The 17,701-nt window shown below is 41.5% G+C and overlaps 2 protein-coding genes across 2 annotated transcripts in view; one reads left to right on the top strand and one right to left on the bottom strand.

Moving 5' to 3' along the window:
- The window catches only part of LOC306973220 (cadherin-18-like), a 159,940-nt gene that overhangs the window by 10,056 nt on the left and 132,183 nt on the right, over positions 1-17,701 (bottom strand). Inside the window, exons 9-10 of the mRNA XM_079570093.1 lie at positions 12,578-12,702; positions 11,940-12,054 (exon numbers count right to left, since the gene is read on the bottom strand). Coding sequence (XP_079426219.1) covers positions 11,940-12,054; positions 12,578-12,702 — 240 coding nt within the window. The remainder of the gene's footprint in view (positions 1-11,939; positions 12,055-12,577; positions 12,703-17,701) is intronic.
- Positions 2,484-5,032, top strand: LOC306973268 (uncharacterized protein). Its single transcript, XM_079570178.1, has 5 exons — positions 2,484-2,572; positions 2,633-2,962; positions 3,044-3,194; positions 3,472-3,599; positions 3,903-5,032. The coding sequence occupies exons 2-5, from the start codon at positions 2,819-2,821 to the stop codon at positions 4,218-4,220; spliced, it is 741 nt and encodes a 246-aa protein (XP_079426304.1). The 5' UTR covers positions 2,484-2,572; positions 2,633-2,818; the 3' UTR covers positions 4,221-5,032.

Raw genomic sequence — 17,701 nt, 5'->3', positions numbered from 1 at the left:
ACCATCTGCGCCACCGTCACCCCAAAATAAAAAACAATAAGTGAAGTTACTTCACGATGCAGTTATAAGGAGTTGACATCTGCAACACAGCTTCATAAATGGCTAACACACATGCTAATATGCTAACACACAAGCTAACCCGCGTTTGGATTGACTCACCGCTCTGGTCCATCGCTGTTTACATTATGGGACTCGCGTTGGTTATAAAAGTTAATCCACTTTGATTCTGGCGAAGGTTCACCGAACATCCATCAGTGACAGTCACAGAAAAACAATATTTTGGTGATAGTCGCTGAATCCCGGAGAAAAAAACAGCTGAGTGGCCTCTTCTTGAAAAAGGTTGAATAAACTCTGTAGCCAAACGCGCTTCTTTTTCTCCGTGACATTATCGTTAGTTAAGAATAAAAAACAGGTGTCCAGAGTAGGTAACGAGCTCCATCTTCAGCTGCAGCGCAAACATGACTGATCTGTTCAGACACGATGTGTTTGTTTTGGCCACAGCTGACCTGGAAGCACCTCGGGCACATCATTTTTTTTTTTTTTTTTTTTTTTTACTCTTTGTTTCTTTCTTATGACAGAAATAATGAAAACGCTGTTTTACAAATTAAAATCAGGCCGTAAGCATAGAATTAAGACATTACATTACAAATGTCGAGCACTTCCGTTCCGCTGTTACGACACAACTGAACGCTCAGTCGTTCACCAGGAGAGGGAGGCGCAGCTGCTCAGAGAGCAGGATTCAGGAGGATTGCTGAGAGCTGCGTGAATGAAGCCACAAACCACTCTGGGGGTGTTTTTGATAAGGAAATAGCATAACAACATGGCTAAAAGCACCAAAAAGTCGATTTTGCATGATATAGGACCTTTAAGGCTGTACGTAGCAACTCTCAGGGCTCTTGTTGCTAATATCGTAGCCTCTGCGCACATGATGCTGTAAGTAGGTCGTCTCAGGACTTTTGTTGCTAATATCGTAGCCTCTTCGCACATGTTAATGCTGTATGTAGCTACTCTCAAGGCTCTTGTTGCTAATATCGTAGTCGGGTAGCCTCTGCGCACATGTTGTTCATACTGTTGCTATTTAGCTTTCGTATGTGTTTGCTTGTGCATGTTAGCTTTTCTGCACTTGTTACTCATGTCAACTGAATAAATCAAGAGCCGAGATTTAAAGTAAATAAATAAATAAAGAAGAAGAAGCTTGTCTGTATTTTTAACTCAATTTAACTGGTGGAAAGGTTTAGTTATTGAAGCGTGCTCCTTAGTGCAGAGCAGACTGCACCAAGCTGCTAATTTGAAATGTCGTGTATTGCTATGTTGATTGTCCAAATAACACCACCTTATGTTTGTACAGGTGCAAAATGTTGGTGGTTGTCAAGTATGGAGAAATTCAGAAGTACGTTCTCATGTCTTCAACAGGAGATGGCCTTGAAGACTTCAACACATTTCAATCAAAGGGTTGGTAATCACATAATCACACAACATGTTAAATATGTAAAAACATCTTTACAATCTCAAATCATTTAACATATTGAAAGACTTTTGAAAGACATAAGATTTGCCTCCACTTGATGGCAGTGCAAAGTTAGAGTATCAGTACGCTTTGGCTTCTGTTTCCTGCTAATTTACAGTAGCAGAAAGCTAGACAACACAGAACATAAATGTCTGGCTATTACTTAATTGATTTCAGACCGCAGATCCTCCCCAAACAAATATTTTCAAACTGCTGGCCGTTTTTCCTTGTTTTGGTGTTTAAAAATGTTCTTCCCAGTAGTGTGTGCTGGCCGTCATCTTGTAAACCAATTAATGTTAACCAAACCCATGTTTATGATTTCAGTAATCTTAAAACTGGGCCTTCCGCTTGGCACTCAGCTGCACATGACGGATGAAACTGGGACAGAAGTAGAGGCTGATGTGTTTGAAGAGCTTTTAGGAAGGGGAAGCCTCATTGTAAATGTGTCTGAAAGATCCACAGGTGAGCCAGGGCCCATTACATATACATTTTGTCAGAAATATAGTAAAAATGTTTTTTTTTTTTTAACTGGATTTGTCAAATCCACTGGACTCGCCGGGATCGGACACTTCCAAGGTATCTGGATCATCTGAACTGTCGTCCAGCGCCTTATCATCCGATTCAGTTTCAACGATTATCATCAGGAGCAATGGAGGCAAAATAACAGACCATGAAAGGGAGTCAGCTAGAAAGGTATCACTTTTACAACAATTAACGTCTTAATGCCATTTCAATGACAAATCAATTTTGTTTTAGATGGTGAGAGATGCACTCCAGTCAAAAGTTGGGGGCCAAAGTATATTCCACCTGTACATGGACACAAAGATAATAAATGACAAAACCAGAAGAAACATTGTGAATCTCCTTGTAGCAAAAATGGTAGATCATGGGTAAACAAAACATGGGTAATTAACTATTCAATTGTACTTGTAAATCATCATTCATTCATGCTTTAATGTCTTTGCACTTAGACGGACTCCACCAGTATCTGTGCGGGTGAAATATGCACTTGGCATAATCAACCTGTTCCCTTGCCTAAGAGATCCCTACTCGGAGAGTGGATTTGTAAGTACTTTTGTACTATAATACTTGTCTTGCTAAATATAATTCTATTTCCTTTTTAAGGAGCATTTTTGTGATCCTCTGGGTGGGTCTGGTTACCTGTCCTGGTGTTTGAAAACATGCCAGCGAAACTCTGTTCCATCAAAGAGGCCCACTTCAAACTTTGACCAGGAAGTTAGTCCAAAGAGAAAGAGGCAGCTTCAACCTGAAGACCAGCTATTTGGAGACGACTGCCAAGAACCCATAGCGATGATGACACATTCAACCAATCCAACCATCATAAAAGACAAGATGAGGGCTACTTTTCAACATCGCCAATCTCTGGTACATGACCAACAAGGTTCGTTCTCCATTTTGGAGGTCTTTCCAAGATTTCTGGACACACCAGGTTTAGTAAGTGTAAAAGTAGTTGTATTGTATTTTAAAATGTCCACATCACTGTCATTATTATTATTATTATTTTTTTTTTTATAGATTGACCAAGACTTTGAGACTATGTTTGGCAAAGAAGTGTCCAGTAGATTTGTCTCCAAATGGCCCACTTATTTCAAACCAAGGATCCTCGCTGAAAGTAAAATCCTCAACGGTAGTAGCCACTTTGGAGAGCTCTTGGAGGATGGACTTGGTAATCTTAACTAAAACATTCTTTGTACTGTGCTTTTGAGTAGTTTTAATTAATCATGCTTCAGCTTCAGCATCCCCTGCTGGAGGCAGAACCACAAACTGAATAATTGTGTCTTGTTAAAAATATTGTGTCAGTACACTGATCAAAACAATGTCTGCATTGATTCAGTATGTTTTTATATTTAACATGTTATCAACATCTGTTGTAGCCAGTTACTCTTATTTATGCTTTACTCTTGCATCTTTTTGATAATGTACTTTTTTTTTTTTTTCTCTAGGATGGGATAGCGACATGTCCAGTGCTTTGCTGTTGGTCCACTTGCTTCCACCAACTCCAAAAGGATATAAAAGAAGTGGCAAGTTGAGCTCAACTCAAGCTATGGACAACCTTGTAAAATATCTGCAGGTAGGTTTTTGTGGGGGGAACTAGACTTAAGTGCTCAGGACATCAATGATAGAATTAGTTATTGGATGGAAGTTGCTCTTTGGTGTTTGGGGAACTAAGACTAAAAAAAAATAATAATAATAAATCGCACTCCTCCCAAATCATAATTCTCTATATTGGTAAAGCCTTTATTGTGCTGGGCTGATGAATCTTAAAATCTTAAACATATTGCTCCAAACAAGCCTTTGTCAAGAAGGCTGTAGCAGGCTGATTACTTGAATATCCTGTCCTTAATGTTGTTAATGTCAATACTATATTTTACAGATTGGAGTGAGCCTTGACACCTTTCTTGCTGGGGTGGAGCCTGGACAACCGTTTCTCCTGTGTGTTGGTAATGGGAAGCACAACATCCAGAGGTTCTACGTCATCGTTGACCACAAGGCCCTGCCATGCCAGGCAGAGACATCCCTCGCAGCGCTTGATGAACTCTTCAGTTTGAACTATGCAGAGTCGCTCAACAACTTCTACACCTTCATACAAACAACGGTCTACAACATCGACATTGGAAAAGTGAAGGAAAACCCCAGAGTCAAAGAGCTTAGAGCCAGAATCTTAAATGCTGAGCCCCCAGGTACCATCTAAAAAGTATGGACAATGTTTCATCTGTAAAGCACAACATGAAAGTTCTGCAGCGCTGTGCCAACACCTAAGGCACATTCATAGCCTATATCCCCACAAACATTTGCGTCTAAATTGTGGACAGCCAGCGTGTAGTTCTATTTTCTGTACATTTGCAGGTTTTAAAAAGCACCTTGCCAATCGTCATAAGTTCTGTTTTGACTGATACTGGAGATGATGTGGGCTATATGGACAATTTAGACTCTGTAGACAATGTTCCTGATGAGCCATCAAACTCGCGTTCAGAGAGTTTGCACAGATCAGAAAGGTCCTTACTGAGCAATGATCATCTCCTAAACATGTGTGGTTCTGTTGTTGCACAGCTGCAAGCCTCTGGTGTTGCTGAATGCACAGTTAGAGCAATGGTACAATTTATGGAGGTTAATCTATGCTGTTAAATACATACTAACACAAGCAAAAGAGGCATTTCAAAATTGTGCGTCAGATCCAAAATATCAAGGTGGTGGTTTGAAGGAAACTGTAGAAACCTGTTTTAATGCACTTGAGAATCCATTTTGAAATCTGAACACAGTAAAAAAAAGGCAGGTATTTTTTGAGCAGAAGTGGGAAATAGTGCAACCCGTTGAATATGTACTAGGGGTGCGACTAGATGTCCAAAGAAACCGAACAACTGGAATTTATTCTCAAATTCATGTCACAGATAAATTTGTTTATGTACCAATTTTGGGACCTTTAAATTCAATATTTAAGAACGAGGAGCTTTGTAACACTTTTATGCAGGCTAAACGACAAGACCATGGTGTCTATAGGGATATATGTGATGGGTCGGACTTTCAATCAAATGAATTAGTCTCAAAACCATCATTCACAATTATGGCGTTAATCTTTTTAAACGTTGGAGTATCTTAAACCATGTCAGTGCAAACAACCATACCAATCTGATATTCAGTTCCATAGTATTTTGCCCAGTTTGTGGTTGACACCTCATCAACATTTAAAAGAGAACTCAAAGCTTCGCCTCCAATCAAGCTAATTTCAAAAGATTTCAGAGGTCAAATCTTTCAAAGTTGAAATTTTCCCAACTGTTTTATGTAATTTGACTAATGGTTTTGAGACATTTGAGACAGTTTTTTAGAGCTCTTTTAAAATTCAAATCTCATACACCACACGTGAAGCAGTGGACCTATTTTGCGAATGCACCGAGGATAATGTATCAAAATGATGTTTTGGTTTCAATCTTTTGTGTGGAAACAATGACTTAAACAACTGATGGTGTTCATCTATCAAGTGTTTCAAATAAAATGTCAAACAATGAGTCAATACTGGAGAAAAAACAATGTTCACAATCTGAATCAATAACAGAAGAAGTCATTTTTATCCACCAAATCTCCAAAAATTAGTATTTCTCACTAGACACCATGCCTGAATGGCATTTATTCCAAGATCATTACTTCATCCATTTTTAGACTGCTTGGCCTATTTTTCCTCTCATTGTATCCATAGTTGAAACTTAAAATTATTTGTGACAATATTTCCAATGTTAAGATTTTTTTGCTGAATTCTTATGACTTGTCAAGTACGTGTTTATTTTGATGAACACTTGAATGCATACTGTGAGGATACAGAGGACTCCTTTTCTGTTATTGCTCTGGGAGAATTGTATTATTACAAACCTTTTTGATATGCAATTTTCAAATGCACTAGATAATGCATACCATGTACCCCATTGTCAGTGTTCGAATTGTCACAATGCTGTTGTATGGTGTTCTTGTACAGTTTCACTTGAAATAAAGTTTGTATTTATACAATTTTTTCTGTTTAATGGGAGCATAAATTGGAATGGCATCAACTAACTAATTTGAATTGTTAAAAGGAATACACTTGCATAGTGTAATATAAAGAGCACTGAACACTATTGAAACTTCATATGGTGTTAAAACGTCTATATAGTGTCGTTAGATTTTCACTGTACACTAGTGTAAAATAATCAACCCCTGAATATTGTCAAATTCTACAATCTATAGTGTTATCATGTCACTTTTCTAGTGTTAAGTGTTCAACATCCTCAAAAGTGTAGTTTTAACAATATCTGGTGTGGAGCATATATGACAACATTAAAGTGTTAAAATTAACAATATGAGAGTTGAATTAACACTTGTGAATTTGCTGTGTATGAACGGTCGTTCAGTTCTTTCAGTTTCTGTCTGTCTCCGTACGCAGCCGAGGTTGTAAAAATAGACTTTATGCTAATATTGTAACAAGCTCCACGGCGACGACAAAAGCACTTTATATCATCAACTTTCCAGTGGTTAAAACGGTCCAAATCAGAGCTTTCTACGTTGCTTTACGCTAACTATCAATACTGTTTGGTAGCCGAAAGAAATTCCATTACCCAAAATGCAACGGGTTCCAGGCATGTCCTAGTGGGACAAGGCCTCGTGGAAGGCCCAGGACACCCTGGTGGGACTATGTCTCCGAGCTGGCCTGGTGTCGCCTCAGGGTCCCCCCAGAACAGCTGGAGGAGGTGTGTGTGGATCGGGAAGTTTGGGCATCTCTGCTGAGACTGCTGCCCCCGCGACCCGGCCCCGGATAAAGCGGAAGAAAATGGATGGATGGCAACTGGCGACCCGAGATGGGCATTCGGCTTATAACTAAATAGGCTAATCGCAACACATTCGCTAACGTCCACAGCAGCTTATATATCTTCTCACTGCTGAAACATCATTGTTAGGAAAGACTTATCTTTGCAGCGCCAACATGTCGTCTTTTAAAGGAACAGGTTTTTCCATACTGAGATATCTTCTTACGAGTTGATGCGTACCTGTCTGGTCATTGTGCGCGCCCTCAGTCACGCAAAAAGAGCAAAGATGTAGTTAGCATTTTGCCTCTCCCAATGCATTACTATAGCTCCAAACGGGGTGAAGTTGGAAGCGACCACACTTCTCCAAGACCAGACAGGTACGGATCAACTCGTCTAAGCTCAGGTAAGAACATATCACAGTTTGGAAAAACTGTTTGCCCTCAGTCACGCAAAAAGACCAAAGATTTTTTTAGCATTAGCGGTATTCCTCAAGGGAGCTGCCTTGGTCCACTGCTTTATGCCATATTCACAAACGATCTACCATTAGTACTGAAACTATGAAGCTAAATTAACCATGTATGCAAATGATACAACAGTTTATACATCTGCAAAATCATTATCTGAATTGTCATCAATCTTAGAAGATGAACTGAAAATTGTTGAGCGTTGGGTTTTAAATAATAGATTGATATTAAACATTTCAAAAACAAAAAGCATACTACTTGGCTCAACTAAATCTCTTAAACATACTCCAAAGTTAAAGGGGCTATATGGAGTTTAGAAATGTCCTCCTCCTAAATGTGCCAACAATGTCCTAAGGTGTAGAATGAGCCCAGACCTGTTCACCACAACTGACCTAATGTGTGGCGCTCAAGAACCAAAACACATGTGAATATTAACAACTTTTATGTGATGTGAAATAGTTTTGTAACTGAATAAATCAGCGTTGCACTTGTAGCAAACTTTAAAACGACTGCCCCCCCAGTTGGTCAAATGGTTAACACTTGGGGAAAATAGTCTTACAGTCTATGACTCTGACATGGGTTGATTGGATAAGTGATGAAAGGAAATAAGGCAGCCTCCTGCTGGTTGCCAAGGCAACAGCCCGGTCACATAATCAGAGCCTGTTGCTGAGAGAGGAGTGAGGCTGCTTCCTGCACCAACACTGACTTCAGAGACAGGCTCTGTGCACAGCTTTAACCCGTCTTTAAGAAATCTGTACACAGTCCGTACACACTGGACTCTTTCAGGTCATTTCCAGCATTGTATTTGGACACTGCGGCCAAAATTAATACACATTTTTGGTGAGTTTTTTGACCATATCATTTTTGCTTTACTTTTTCAAACTTGAAACGGTGTAAAACAAAGGCTGTCAGATTGAAGTGTCCCAGTGTAATGAGATGAAGGGTGCCCAAAGCTGGTCCACACTCTGAATCAAGTCCAGGATTATTATTATGCAGCTATTTTTCCCCTCACACAAAATGGGAAGGAAAAAAACACCTGGAAAACAAACAAATTGTTAATAGCTGGTCAGGGGGATACAGCCCTCTTGAAATATCCCAAAATATTGCCATGGGACACAGAACCATCGTCTGCTAATAGGAAGATGGAGGAGGGGCACTGGATAGGCAGGTAACATTAAAGATGTGTTTGTTCCATTTTAGTTGAAAGTGGAATTGACACTGGATTCCCGAACCTCCTGCTATTTTTACACAAGACTTCCTCAAGTGGGGGTACAGGACAAGTCCATCCAGTCACTCTGGTCTCATCAGTCCACCATCGCGTGTACCATCACTCAATTTATGTATATTTAATATAATATATTATAATATATTATATATTTAAAAAAAACACTGCATGGCTCCAGAACTGAAAACCATGACACACGGAAAATATCATGATGCAAATATGCCCTAACATCAGTATTCACCACACGAGTAAAGTAATGGGTTTCCTTCTCGCTCCAAAAGTGCAGGGCTGTGCTGCATCTGGGGCCCTTTGCAAAACCGCTTCCTCCTTCCTTTTCTGACCCACTTCCACTAACTCCTCAGTGAGGGCACCCCCAGAAGGTGCTTCAGTATAGACTTGGAGCTGTGGCTTTCAGACGACTCTCCCACACCCCAAGGAACAGACTTTACCTTTTACCGTGACAGCACTGCCAAATAATGTTGCAAGAATATCAAGTTCAACTGATAATACTTTTAACTGAAAATATATTTTCCCTTAGAGTCAACTAAGTAATCAGATTCAGAGTTGTCATCTTTACGTCATATATTTTACCTTCTTCAAACTTGCCAATAAAATGATATTTGGTCTCATTGCTGCTTTCTTCATTAATATCTATATGACTGTATTTCTAATATTCTAGTTATGAAAGGGTTTTTTCCAAGGCCTCCTCGCTGTTCCTTGGGTCTCATGGAAGACCCAGGACACGCTGGAGGGACTATGGGCCAGATCTTGTCACTGGCGCAGTCCGTGCACAACTCTAAACGCAACGTGGTGCACGTGCGATCTTGCATGTGGCGCAGGTTTTGCGCTAAAGGCTGCGCCACTAGGGAGAGGGCGTTATTTAAGAAAAAGAGGCCGACTGAGGCGTGGTTCATTACAAGCAGCACAATTGAAAACAAAAGCGAAATTGCCTTGAAAAGTCTGTTTGAGGTTATGCACGGGCTTACTTTGATAGATCAACGCGCACACCCCTAACAACAAAACAACAACAGTTTTCCATAAATAAACCACACATGCCTTCAAGTGCCACAACACCAGGTCTGATCTGAGTTTTAAGGAGACTTTTCCATCGTGTGTCAGTCTTTACCTCCTGATGATGCTCCTTGTGTAGCCACAGCTCAGGGCGCATAGCAACTTTTTTTTTTTTTCCAATTCAGCCACTCCAAGAATCCTGCAGCTGTAGCTCAAATGTTCCAAACACGCTACAGTTTTCTTGCAACTACTGCAAAACTCTGCAACTCCTCCGCAGCCGATATGACAGTTTCTGATCAATTAAATCCTGTACATTTCGTAACTTTGCGCATTCGAACGGTGTCCAAGGCGAGGCTGCTCTTCTCTGTCCCGCCCGCTCTTCTTGGATCTGCAGCAGCGTAGGGACACTTTTATTTCTTTAATCTTTATTAAACATTGCGCGCTGCATCATGCATGTTACACGTTAACAGGAGAACGCCCCCTCGCAACCTGCCGCCTTCCGCAGGTCTGGGGAAAGCATGGGGAGGGGGCGGCATCACAACATCGCAATGCGAGTCTGTCCCCGCCTCCTGTCCTGCACAGTTTTTTGCGCCAGGTATGAGACTGAAGATTGCAAGGAGCGCCACCGTCTGCGTATTCGTCTTCTCTACAGCCTGCGCTATGAACCACAAGATCTGGCCCTATGTCTCTGAGCTGTCCTGGTGTCGCCTCGGGGTCCCCCCAGAACAACTGGAGGAGGTGTGCGTGGATCGGGAAGTCTGCTGAGACTGCTGCCTCCGTGACCCGGCCCCGGATAAAGCGGAAGAAAATGGATGGATGGATGAAAGGCTTTCTTGACTGCATGTAGAAGTAGTCAATGTTTGGAGTGTAACATTTAAATTACAGTTTTTTTCGAAAGGTAAGCCTCCCAGCGTGAAGAAGAGCCCTCACTCACACAAATACACTCACCAGGCTTCCTGGTGTTCCAAAACGGTCTTCCATCCAAATACCGACCAGGCCCTTCCTGCTTAGAGTCTGAGATCTGATGGGATCGGGCAGAGCAAAGGCGGTATGGCCATATATATGACAGTGATCCATAGATGGCAGAGCTGCAGGTCCCACCTCCAGCACATGGGCCTATCACAGAGCAGCACACCACGCTGAAGACTCCTCATTGGTTACTTTCACTCGCATGCGGTCTCTGTAAACACTATGGGAAACTATCCATCCATCCATTTTCTTCCGCTTTATCCGGGGCCGGGTCACGGAGGCAGCAGTCTCAGCAGAGATGCCCAGACTTCCCGATCCACGCACACCTCCTCCAGCTGTTCTGAGGGGACCTAGCAAACACCAGTGGATTATACGGATAATCTTCGTTTTTTTTGGACGACACAAGATGAAGTGAGGAAGCTGCCGTGTGTTTATGGAGTTTTAATGAGGCTAAACAGACGCTAGGACGCGATGCTCCTCAATGCTATGGGTGAGCCCATGTTTACACCATGGTTCACATCTGTCCGGGTTCAGCTGTTGTTAACTTAAGCAGGACATAAACGACTCCTTTATTCTCTCATTGTGCTTTGGGTAAATGTATTGTTAGGTAATAGTCTGCTGTTTAAATGACGTTACGCAGCTGTTTGACTGCAGTTTAGAGAGTAAACCTTTGCCTTGTTGTTGGTCTGATGCTCAGGGAATAAGAGTTGTTTGTAACGCTGACGAGTGGTCGTAAATGCAGCACAAACACCTTGTGCAACAGCCCCACCTAGAGTTTACATCACCAGCTGCCATTGATGTGCTCCCCATTAACTCAACTAATCATCCTCCCTGCGTTTCACACGGATTCAATTCCCCACTCTATTTACATTTGTCTGTGCACCAAAAGAACGCTCTTCTCCAGCGCAGCATCTGCTTGACCTATAAAGATAATAGTCCCATTTGCAACAAACTCAATTAATTAAAAGCGATGCAGTTGCTGAGTTCACGTTCACAACAACGGCTGGTGTATTCTACTCAAGACTTACAATACGTGAGTGCTCCTTATATTTCATCTTGATAGGTTTAAAGGGGATGTACCAGTTTTTACAGACTTGTGGACAGCTGTGCAGCATCTCCAATGCATTATAAACAGCTTTTAGTGATTGAATCCCATCCAGGCCTGTGGTTGGGAACATTACTGTGCCACTTTCTCTCTACAGGTGTTAAATGTTAAGCTTAGCAAGAGATGGAGAGGTGAGGAAAGCATTCCCCTGAATACATAGACCTCAGGAAGCTGCTACTGCGGTGATGGAGAAGGTTAAATGATTACTCAAAGGTGCGCGAGTGGAGCGAAACACAGCTCCAGGTCGTTTTTTTATGAGAGAAGGGTAAAAAGACAGGCTGCAGACAAAACTGAAGCGAAAGCCTTTTTTAAGACTCAAGCCTACTCTTTAAGTTAAGAGACCTTTAGTCATCTGCTGGTGGCTCACCTCCGTTGTCCTTGATGGTGAAGTTCGGGTTGACCTGTTGCTCCGGAGGGATTCGAAAGGAGAACTTCCCGTTGGCAAAGTTGTCCCTGTCTGCCGCACGAATAGTCTGGATCACCTGCAGGGGCACAGAGGGCAGTGAAATGTGAAGACGCTGCAAGACTCTGCATTTTTATTCTGTCAGCAGCCAGTAGAGCAACCATCTGCGTTAAAGTTAAAGGAGAGGGATGCGGTTCAACAAGTTTTTGATTCAAATTTAAACTTTAAAGCTGCCTTAAAGCTGCCTCATTTGTAAGACCTACAAAACTCATCTAAACTAATCTTTTTCCTTGCATTGTTGCCGCGTTCGCACAGTAAAGTGAAGATATAACTTTGCGGATATCAAAGTACTCCTGGTATTATTAAGCCTTATAATATAGTTCCCCTTTTCATCCACTTAAAAAATCCACATGGTTTAATTTTGTGTAGCTATACTTTATAATGTAAATGCCAACGGCGTCTGTGCTGTGTTTACGTGACTGAGGGCACGTGTGAAGACCAGACAGGTACAGATGAACTCGTCTAAGCTCAGGTAAGAACATATCTCAGTGTGTTTAAACGGTGGCCTATTCCTTTAAGATCTTCACTCGTGTGGGACTGACCTGCCCGATCTTGGTGTTGTCGCAAGCGATGATAGCGCTGTTGCCCCCGGCAACAGAGGGGATGTTATCATTGATGTCCAGGACCTGGATGGTGACCTGCACGTGGCTCATCATGCGCGGATTATCTGCAAACATCACATGAGGATACGGCAGATGAACATTCTGTAATTACAGCCGGAAATAGACTGCCTTTTGTCATGGCGCGGCACAAATTTACAGGTCTATTTATAAAACAGAAACGGTAATAAGAGCGTGTCTTATGCATGTTGTCAACACATTAAACCAACGTGTAATTTGCTCCACTGCAGTTAAAAGAAAAATACTTTACTTCACCATATGTCTAAAAGGCTCCAAAATAAGAAGTTGCATTTGATTGCAGGCTCTGTCTTGTTTAAAAGCCTGACTCTGAACTCTCCAGATCATTAGGTGGTTTAAAACCCTTTGAATAGATGAAGGTCTGTCCCCTCTCTGACGCACTGTTCACGTTATTTTAAGACCCTACATTACAGTTCCATAAGTCTATTGAAATCAGTTTGTACTTTCTCCTTGGATTATTTAAGTTTTCTAAAGCTAATACTTTGCATATGCTAAATGGGAGACCATGAGGGAGTTCCAGGTGATGATTTTGAAAATGCACCCTGTTTTGATCCTTGTCATTTCCCTTTCTAATGGTACTGATGGGATTCATGTCTCTTTACGGGGAGCCGAATCTTTGGGATCCATTCATTTCAAAGAGCTGATCATTTTTATGTTGATTAATTTAGCAACATCATATCACTCATTCAAATCATCCAAAACTACAACGGGACCAATTTTTTATAATAAACGAGTCAAATGTCTTGTGTCGCCTGATGTGCTGCTGCTGTGCCGATTCTCGAATATGTTTCGGGTGAATCTGTTTCAAACTGAATGAAAAACTCCAGGCTCTTTTCAGAATCGGGATCAGTTCTGAACCGTTCATCTTCAGTGATGCCACATTAGTATTTCCAAACCAGTAATCAGGTTTAAGTTACTTTTCCAAGTCACTGTGCGTTACTATTTTGATATTTTCAGATAAGATAATCCTTTATTGATCTCACAATGGAGAAATTCCCTCGTTACATTCGGCTCTCAATAAGAGTGCAAATAGTTTAAAGAATAAGAAATATGAATAAGAAAATGAAAATAGAATAATAAAATGCACATTAGAACAGACTATAAAAGTAGAATATCAAAGTCAGCATTGGCAGTGCAAAGTTTACAGTCCCAGTAAGTGACGCTGATACAGAGATTATTGCACGTAGTTTTGCAAAGGGGTTATTGCACATGTTACTTTACAGTCTTGTTGCACAGTCTGACAGCAGTGGGGATGAAGGACCTGCTCCTCAGTCTTCCACTGAAAGAGCTGCTCAGCTCCTCTACAGTCCATTGCAGTGGGTGGGAGGTGTTGTCCATCCTTTGTAAAAAGACACATCTCCTTCTTCTTGTAGCTCTGGGAGTGACGTAACGTCTGTGACAAGTCACATTTTCAGGACCACAGCACAAATGTAATCTTCTTGGAAATAGAATTGATTTATCGACAGCACGAGGTGAACAGCCGCGTATAGATCTCGTCATAGAAGGGGGCGTGGCTTCGCCGAAGGGGAAATAGAGAAACAATTTTCCACTACTTCATATTACACATAAATAAAGTCAAGTGTAAATCGGGCCCATATGGATATTTTCTCACAGCTGATTGTTCAGTAGAAGTAAAAAAAAAAAGGCAGTTGTAGCCTAACCATTAGCATTAGCCCGATGCTAACATGAAGCATCAAGTTAGCATTCTCCGTTATGTATGTATTTATGGGCTGTTGAACCACTTTGCCCCACTCCTTGTCTTTGTATATTTGTTTTGTAGAAAACTATATTTATAATTCAGCATATGTTAAAGTAGTTTTTGAATAATTAAATATTATTTCCCCCTGTTGTTTTCAAAGATGGCCATATATGGGCCATTCCAGAGATGCCGTCTGTATCTGTATCCAGCCAATAAATACATAAAAAAAACTGAGAATGCTAACATGATGCTACATGTTAGCATCGTGCTAATGCTAACGCTTGCTAGCGCTTGCTATGACTGCCGTTTTTTTCACTTCTACAGAACAATCTGCTGTGAGAAAATACCCATATGGACCCGATTTATACTGAACTTTATTTGTATGTGATAAATAAGTTCATATTCCACCATAAATGGTTAAAAATAGTGAAGAATGGAGTTTCCCAAAAGATTCTATTTTCCCCATCGGCAAGGCCACGCCCCCTTCTATGACGAGATGCCGTCTGGATCTATTGAAGTGAACCAGACTCCATCAACAGCAGTAATGTAGTGCCCTCTCGTGGTCATGTACCCAAACTACCATAGACTAATCTCACTACAGTTGGCAGCTGCTAAATGTAAGTATAAAGTATAAGTATAGTTATAAGTATAAGTTATAAGTATAAGTATAAAGTAATGTGTAATCTAACTCAGTTACTTTCAAAACCAAGTAATCCGTAAAGTAACTAACTTGCTATTTAAACTCTTAACCCCCACCTGAACTGAAATCCAGAGATGTTTGCTAGTTGGGGGTTTCTGTCAGAATGTATCTATTTGATAATTGTATTTACATCGTTTTTTACTATACTATGACTAGCCTGACCTATTTGGCATTAGCCTGACTATAATCTCATGTTGATTTTGCAGTGTGTTTGTGTATGTGCATACCAAGTATATTGCACCTGGTTATGTTCACTCCCATCTGCTGCAGCTAATTGTCGCTCAATATGGACATGCTGTATCCTTTTATCTATTGTTGGTATACATTATGTGCTTTTGTCTTGTAAACACTGCAGATCCAGCGTACAAACAAAGACAACATTTAGTGCTGGTTAAATTCAGCACAGGCTCTGCTTTCAGGAGTGTAGTCTGTAATAAAGTCCATTCTAAAGGCAGCACTTGTAGAGGCACTGATTCACACTTTGTGCTCGATTGAATTATGACGATTCTACTAACAATACGAGGCTTTAAACCATTTCCTGAGGACATCTGAGTGAAAGTAACATTAGAGCAAGGTAATCTATTAGGAAGATTTAAAGGCTAACCATAGCATTGTAATGGTAAATGAGTGAAATGTGAATAAATGTTGCATAATTGGAGAAAGAGCAAAAAGCGGTTTTATTCTAATCCTCTTTGAACTTCAGAGACTTCTGCTTTATACTTCCCAATGTGCCGTTTCAAATGCTAAGCCTCTTTCTGCAGAAGCTAGGCTATTAGAAAGTGCAAATGAAACATGTGTTAACCTTACAAATGTTTTTCTCTGGGCGAACAGCTGCTCGGAAATATATCTGTTTGATAAATGTCGATTGGGAGATTGAGGAGAGAAGTTTTGAAGCTTTAATCTGTACTCAGTAGTTGAAGTGTTTCAGTGGTTTGAATCCCAGCTTTAGTCATGTTCTTGGGCAAGACACAGACAGCCCATATATGGTCATGTTTGAAACATCCATCCATTTTCTTCCGCTTTATCCGGGGCCGGGTCGTGGGGGCAGCAGTCTCAGCAGAGATGCCCAGAATTCCCGATCCACACACACCTCCTCCAGCTGTTCTGGGGGGACCCCGAGGCGACACCAGGCCAGCTCGGAGACATAGTCCCACCAGTGTGTCCTGGGTCTTCCACGAGGCCTTGTCTCAATAGGACATGCCTGGAACACCTCCTGCGGGAGGCGACCAGGAGGCATCCGGAACAGATGCCCGAGCCACCTCAGCTGCTCCTTTCGACGTGAAGGAGCAGCGACTCTACTCCGAGCTCCTCCCGGGTAACTGTGCTCCTCACCCGATCTCGAAGGCTGCGATAGGTGAATGGGTTAGGGTTAGGGGTAGCCAGCCAGGTGATTCTGACCATCAGCTTGGCTCCACATCATGGAGATGGCCGTCGACCACTGCTCCTTACGGGTTGCCCCAGCGGCATCGAAGGATGGGTTAAATGCAGAGGACAAATTTCCCTACGGGGACAATCAAGTATACAAACAAACAAACTCATTTCGGCCGCTTGCATCTTGTCCTTTCGGTCATTACCCAAATCTCATGACCATAGGTGAGGGCGGGAACGTAGATCGATCGGTAAATCGAGAGCTTTGCCCCGACTCAGCTCCCTCTTCACCACGACAGACCGATACAGCGACCGCATCACTGCTGACGCCGCACCGATCCGTCTGTCCATCTCACGCTCCATCAGTCCCTCACTGAGAACAAGACCCCGAGATACTTGAATTCCTCCACTTGAGAAACTTGTTTGAAGCAGTTGAGGGGAAAACAAAGAGGAGAAAAATCTAATTTCTCCAATACTAATTTAACAAATACTGAATTATGAATAGAACTTTATACTAGATAAAAACACAAAGATATGGAGAGGAGCAAAGTGGTTCAACAGCCCATAAATACATAGGCTAAATAATGCAGAAAGCTAGCATCAGGCTACATGCTAACACTAGCTACAACTGCTGTTTTTTCACTTCTACTGAACAATATGCTGTGGAAAAACATCCATATGGGCCTGATTTCCACTTGACTTTATTTGTGTGTGGTAAATAAGTTAATATTCCGCCAGAAAACGACTAAAAAGAGTGAAAAATTGTAGTTCCCATGAGAGGCTTTCTTCCCCCTCGTCGAGGCCACGCATGACCCACTGCTGACTGTATCTAGAAGCTAACGTTTGCTGTTTGTTTACTTTTAACCTCTTAACCCCCACCTGAACTGAGCACATTTTCTCCCAACAAAAATAGGACAAAAAAGCTACGGAAAAAAGGCCACAAAACGTGACCAAAAGGCAACAAATAAAGCGACAAAGGAGCGACAAAAAGGTGACAAATGCGACATAAAAGCAATGGAAAAACAACTGTTGGCCATAGCTTTGAAATTAGGCATTACACTGTTGTTCTCCAGCTGATTTGGGCAAAGCTGAAGTAGAGAAAATAGACTTGGATAAAGTGGGGGAAAAGAGGTTAAAAAGTTGGGTCCTTCATGGCTATGACAGATTCTCTGCAGTAGAAAAAAATCAGCTGAACCCCCACAAAAAACATGGCAAAGACGTACAAAAGCAGACAGTACAAATGCAGTTCACAGAAAAAGGC

This window comes from Gobius niger (genome assembly GCF_951799975.1).
Source record: "Gobius niger genome assembly, chromosome: 13".
NCBI lineage: Eukaryota > Metazoa > Chordata > Actinopteri > Gobiiformes > Gobiidae > Gobius > Gobius niger.
Note: the sequence above shows the minus strand (reverse complement) of the source record. Positions and strands in the feature narration are given on the sequence as shown.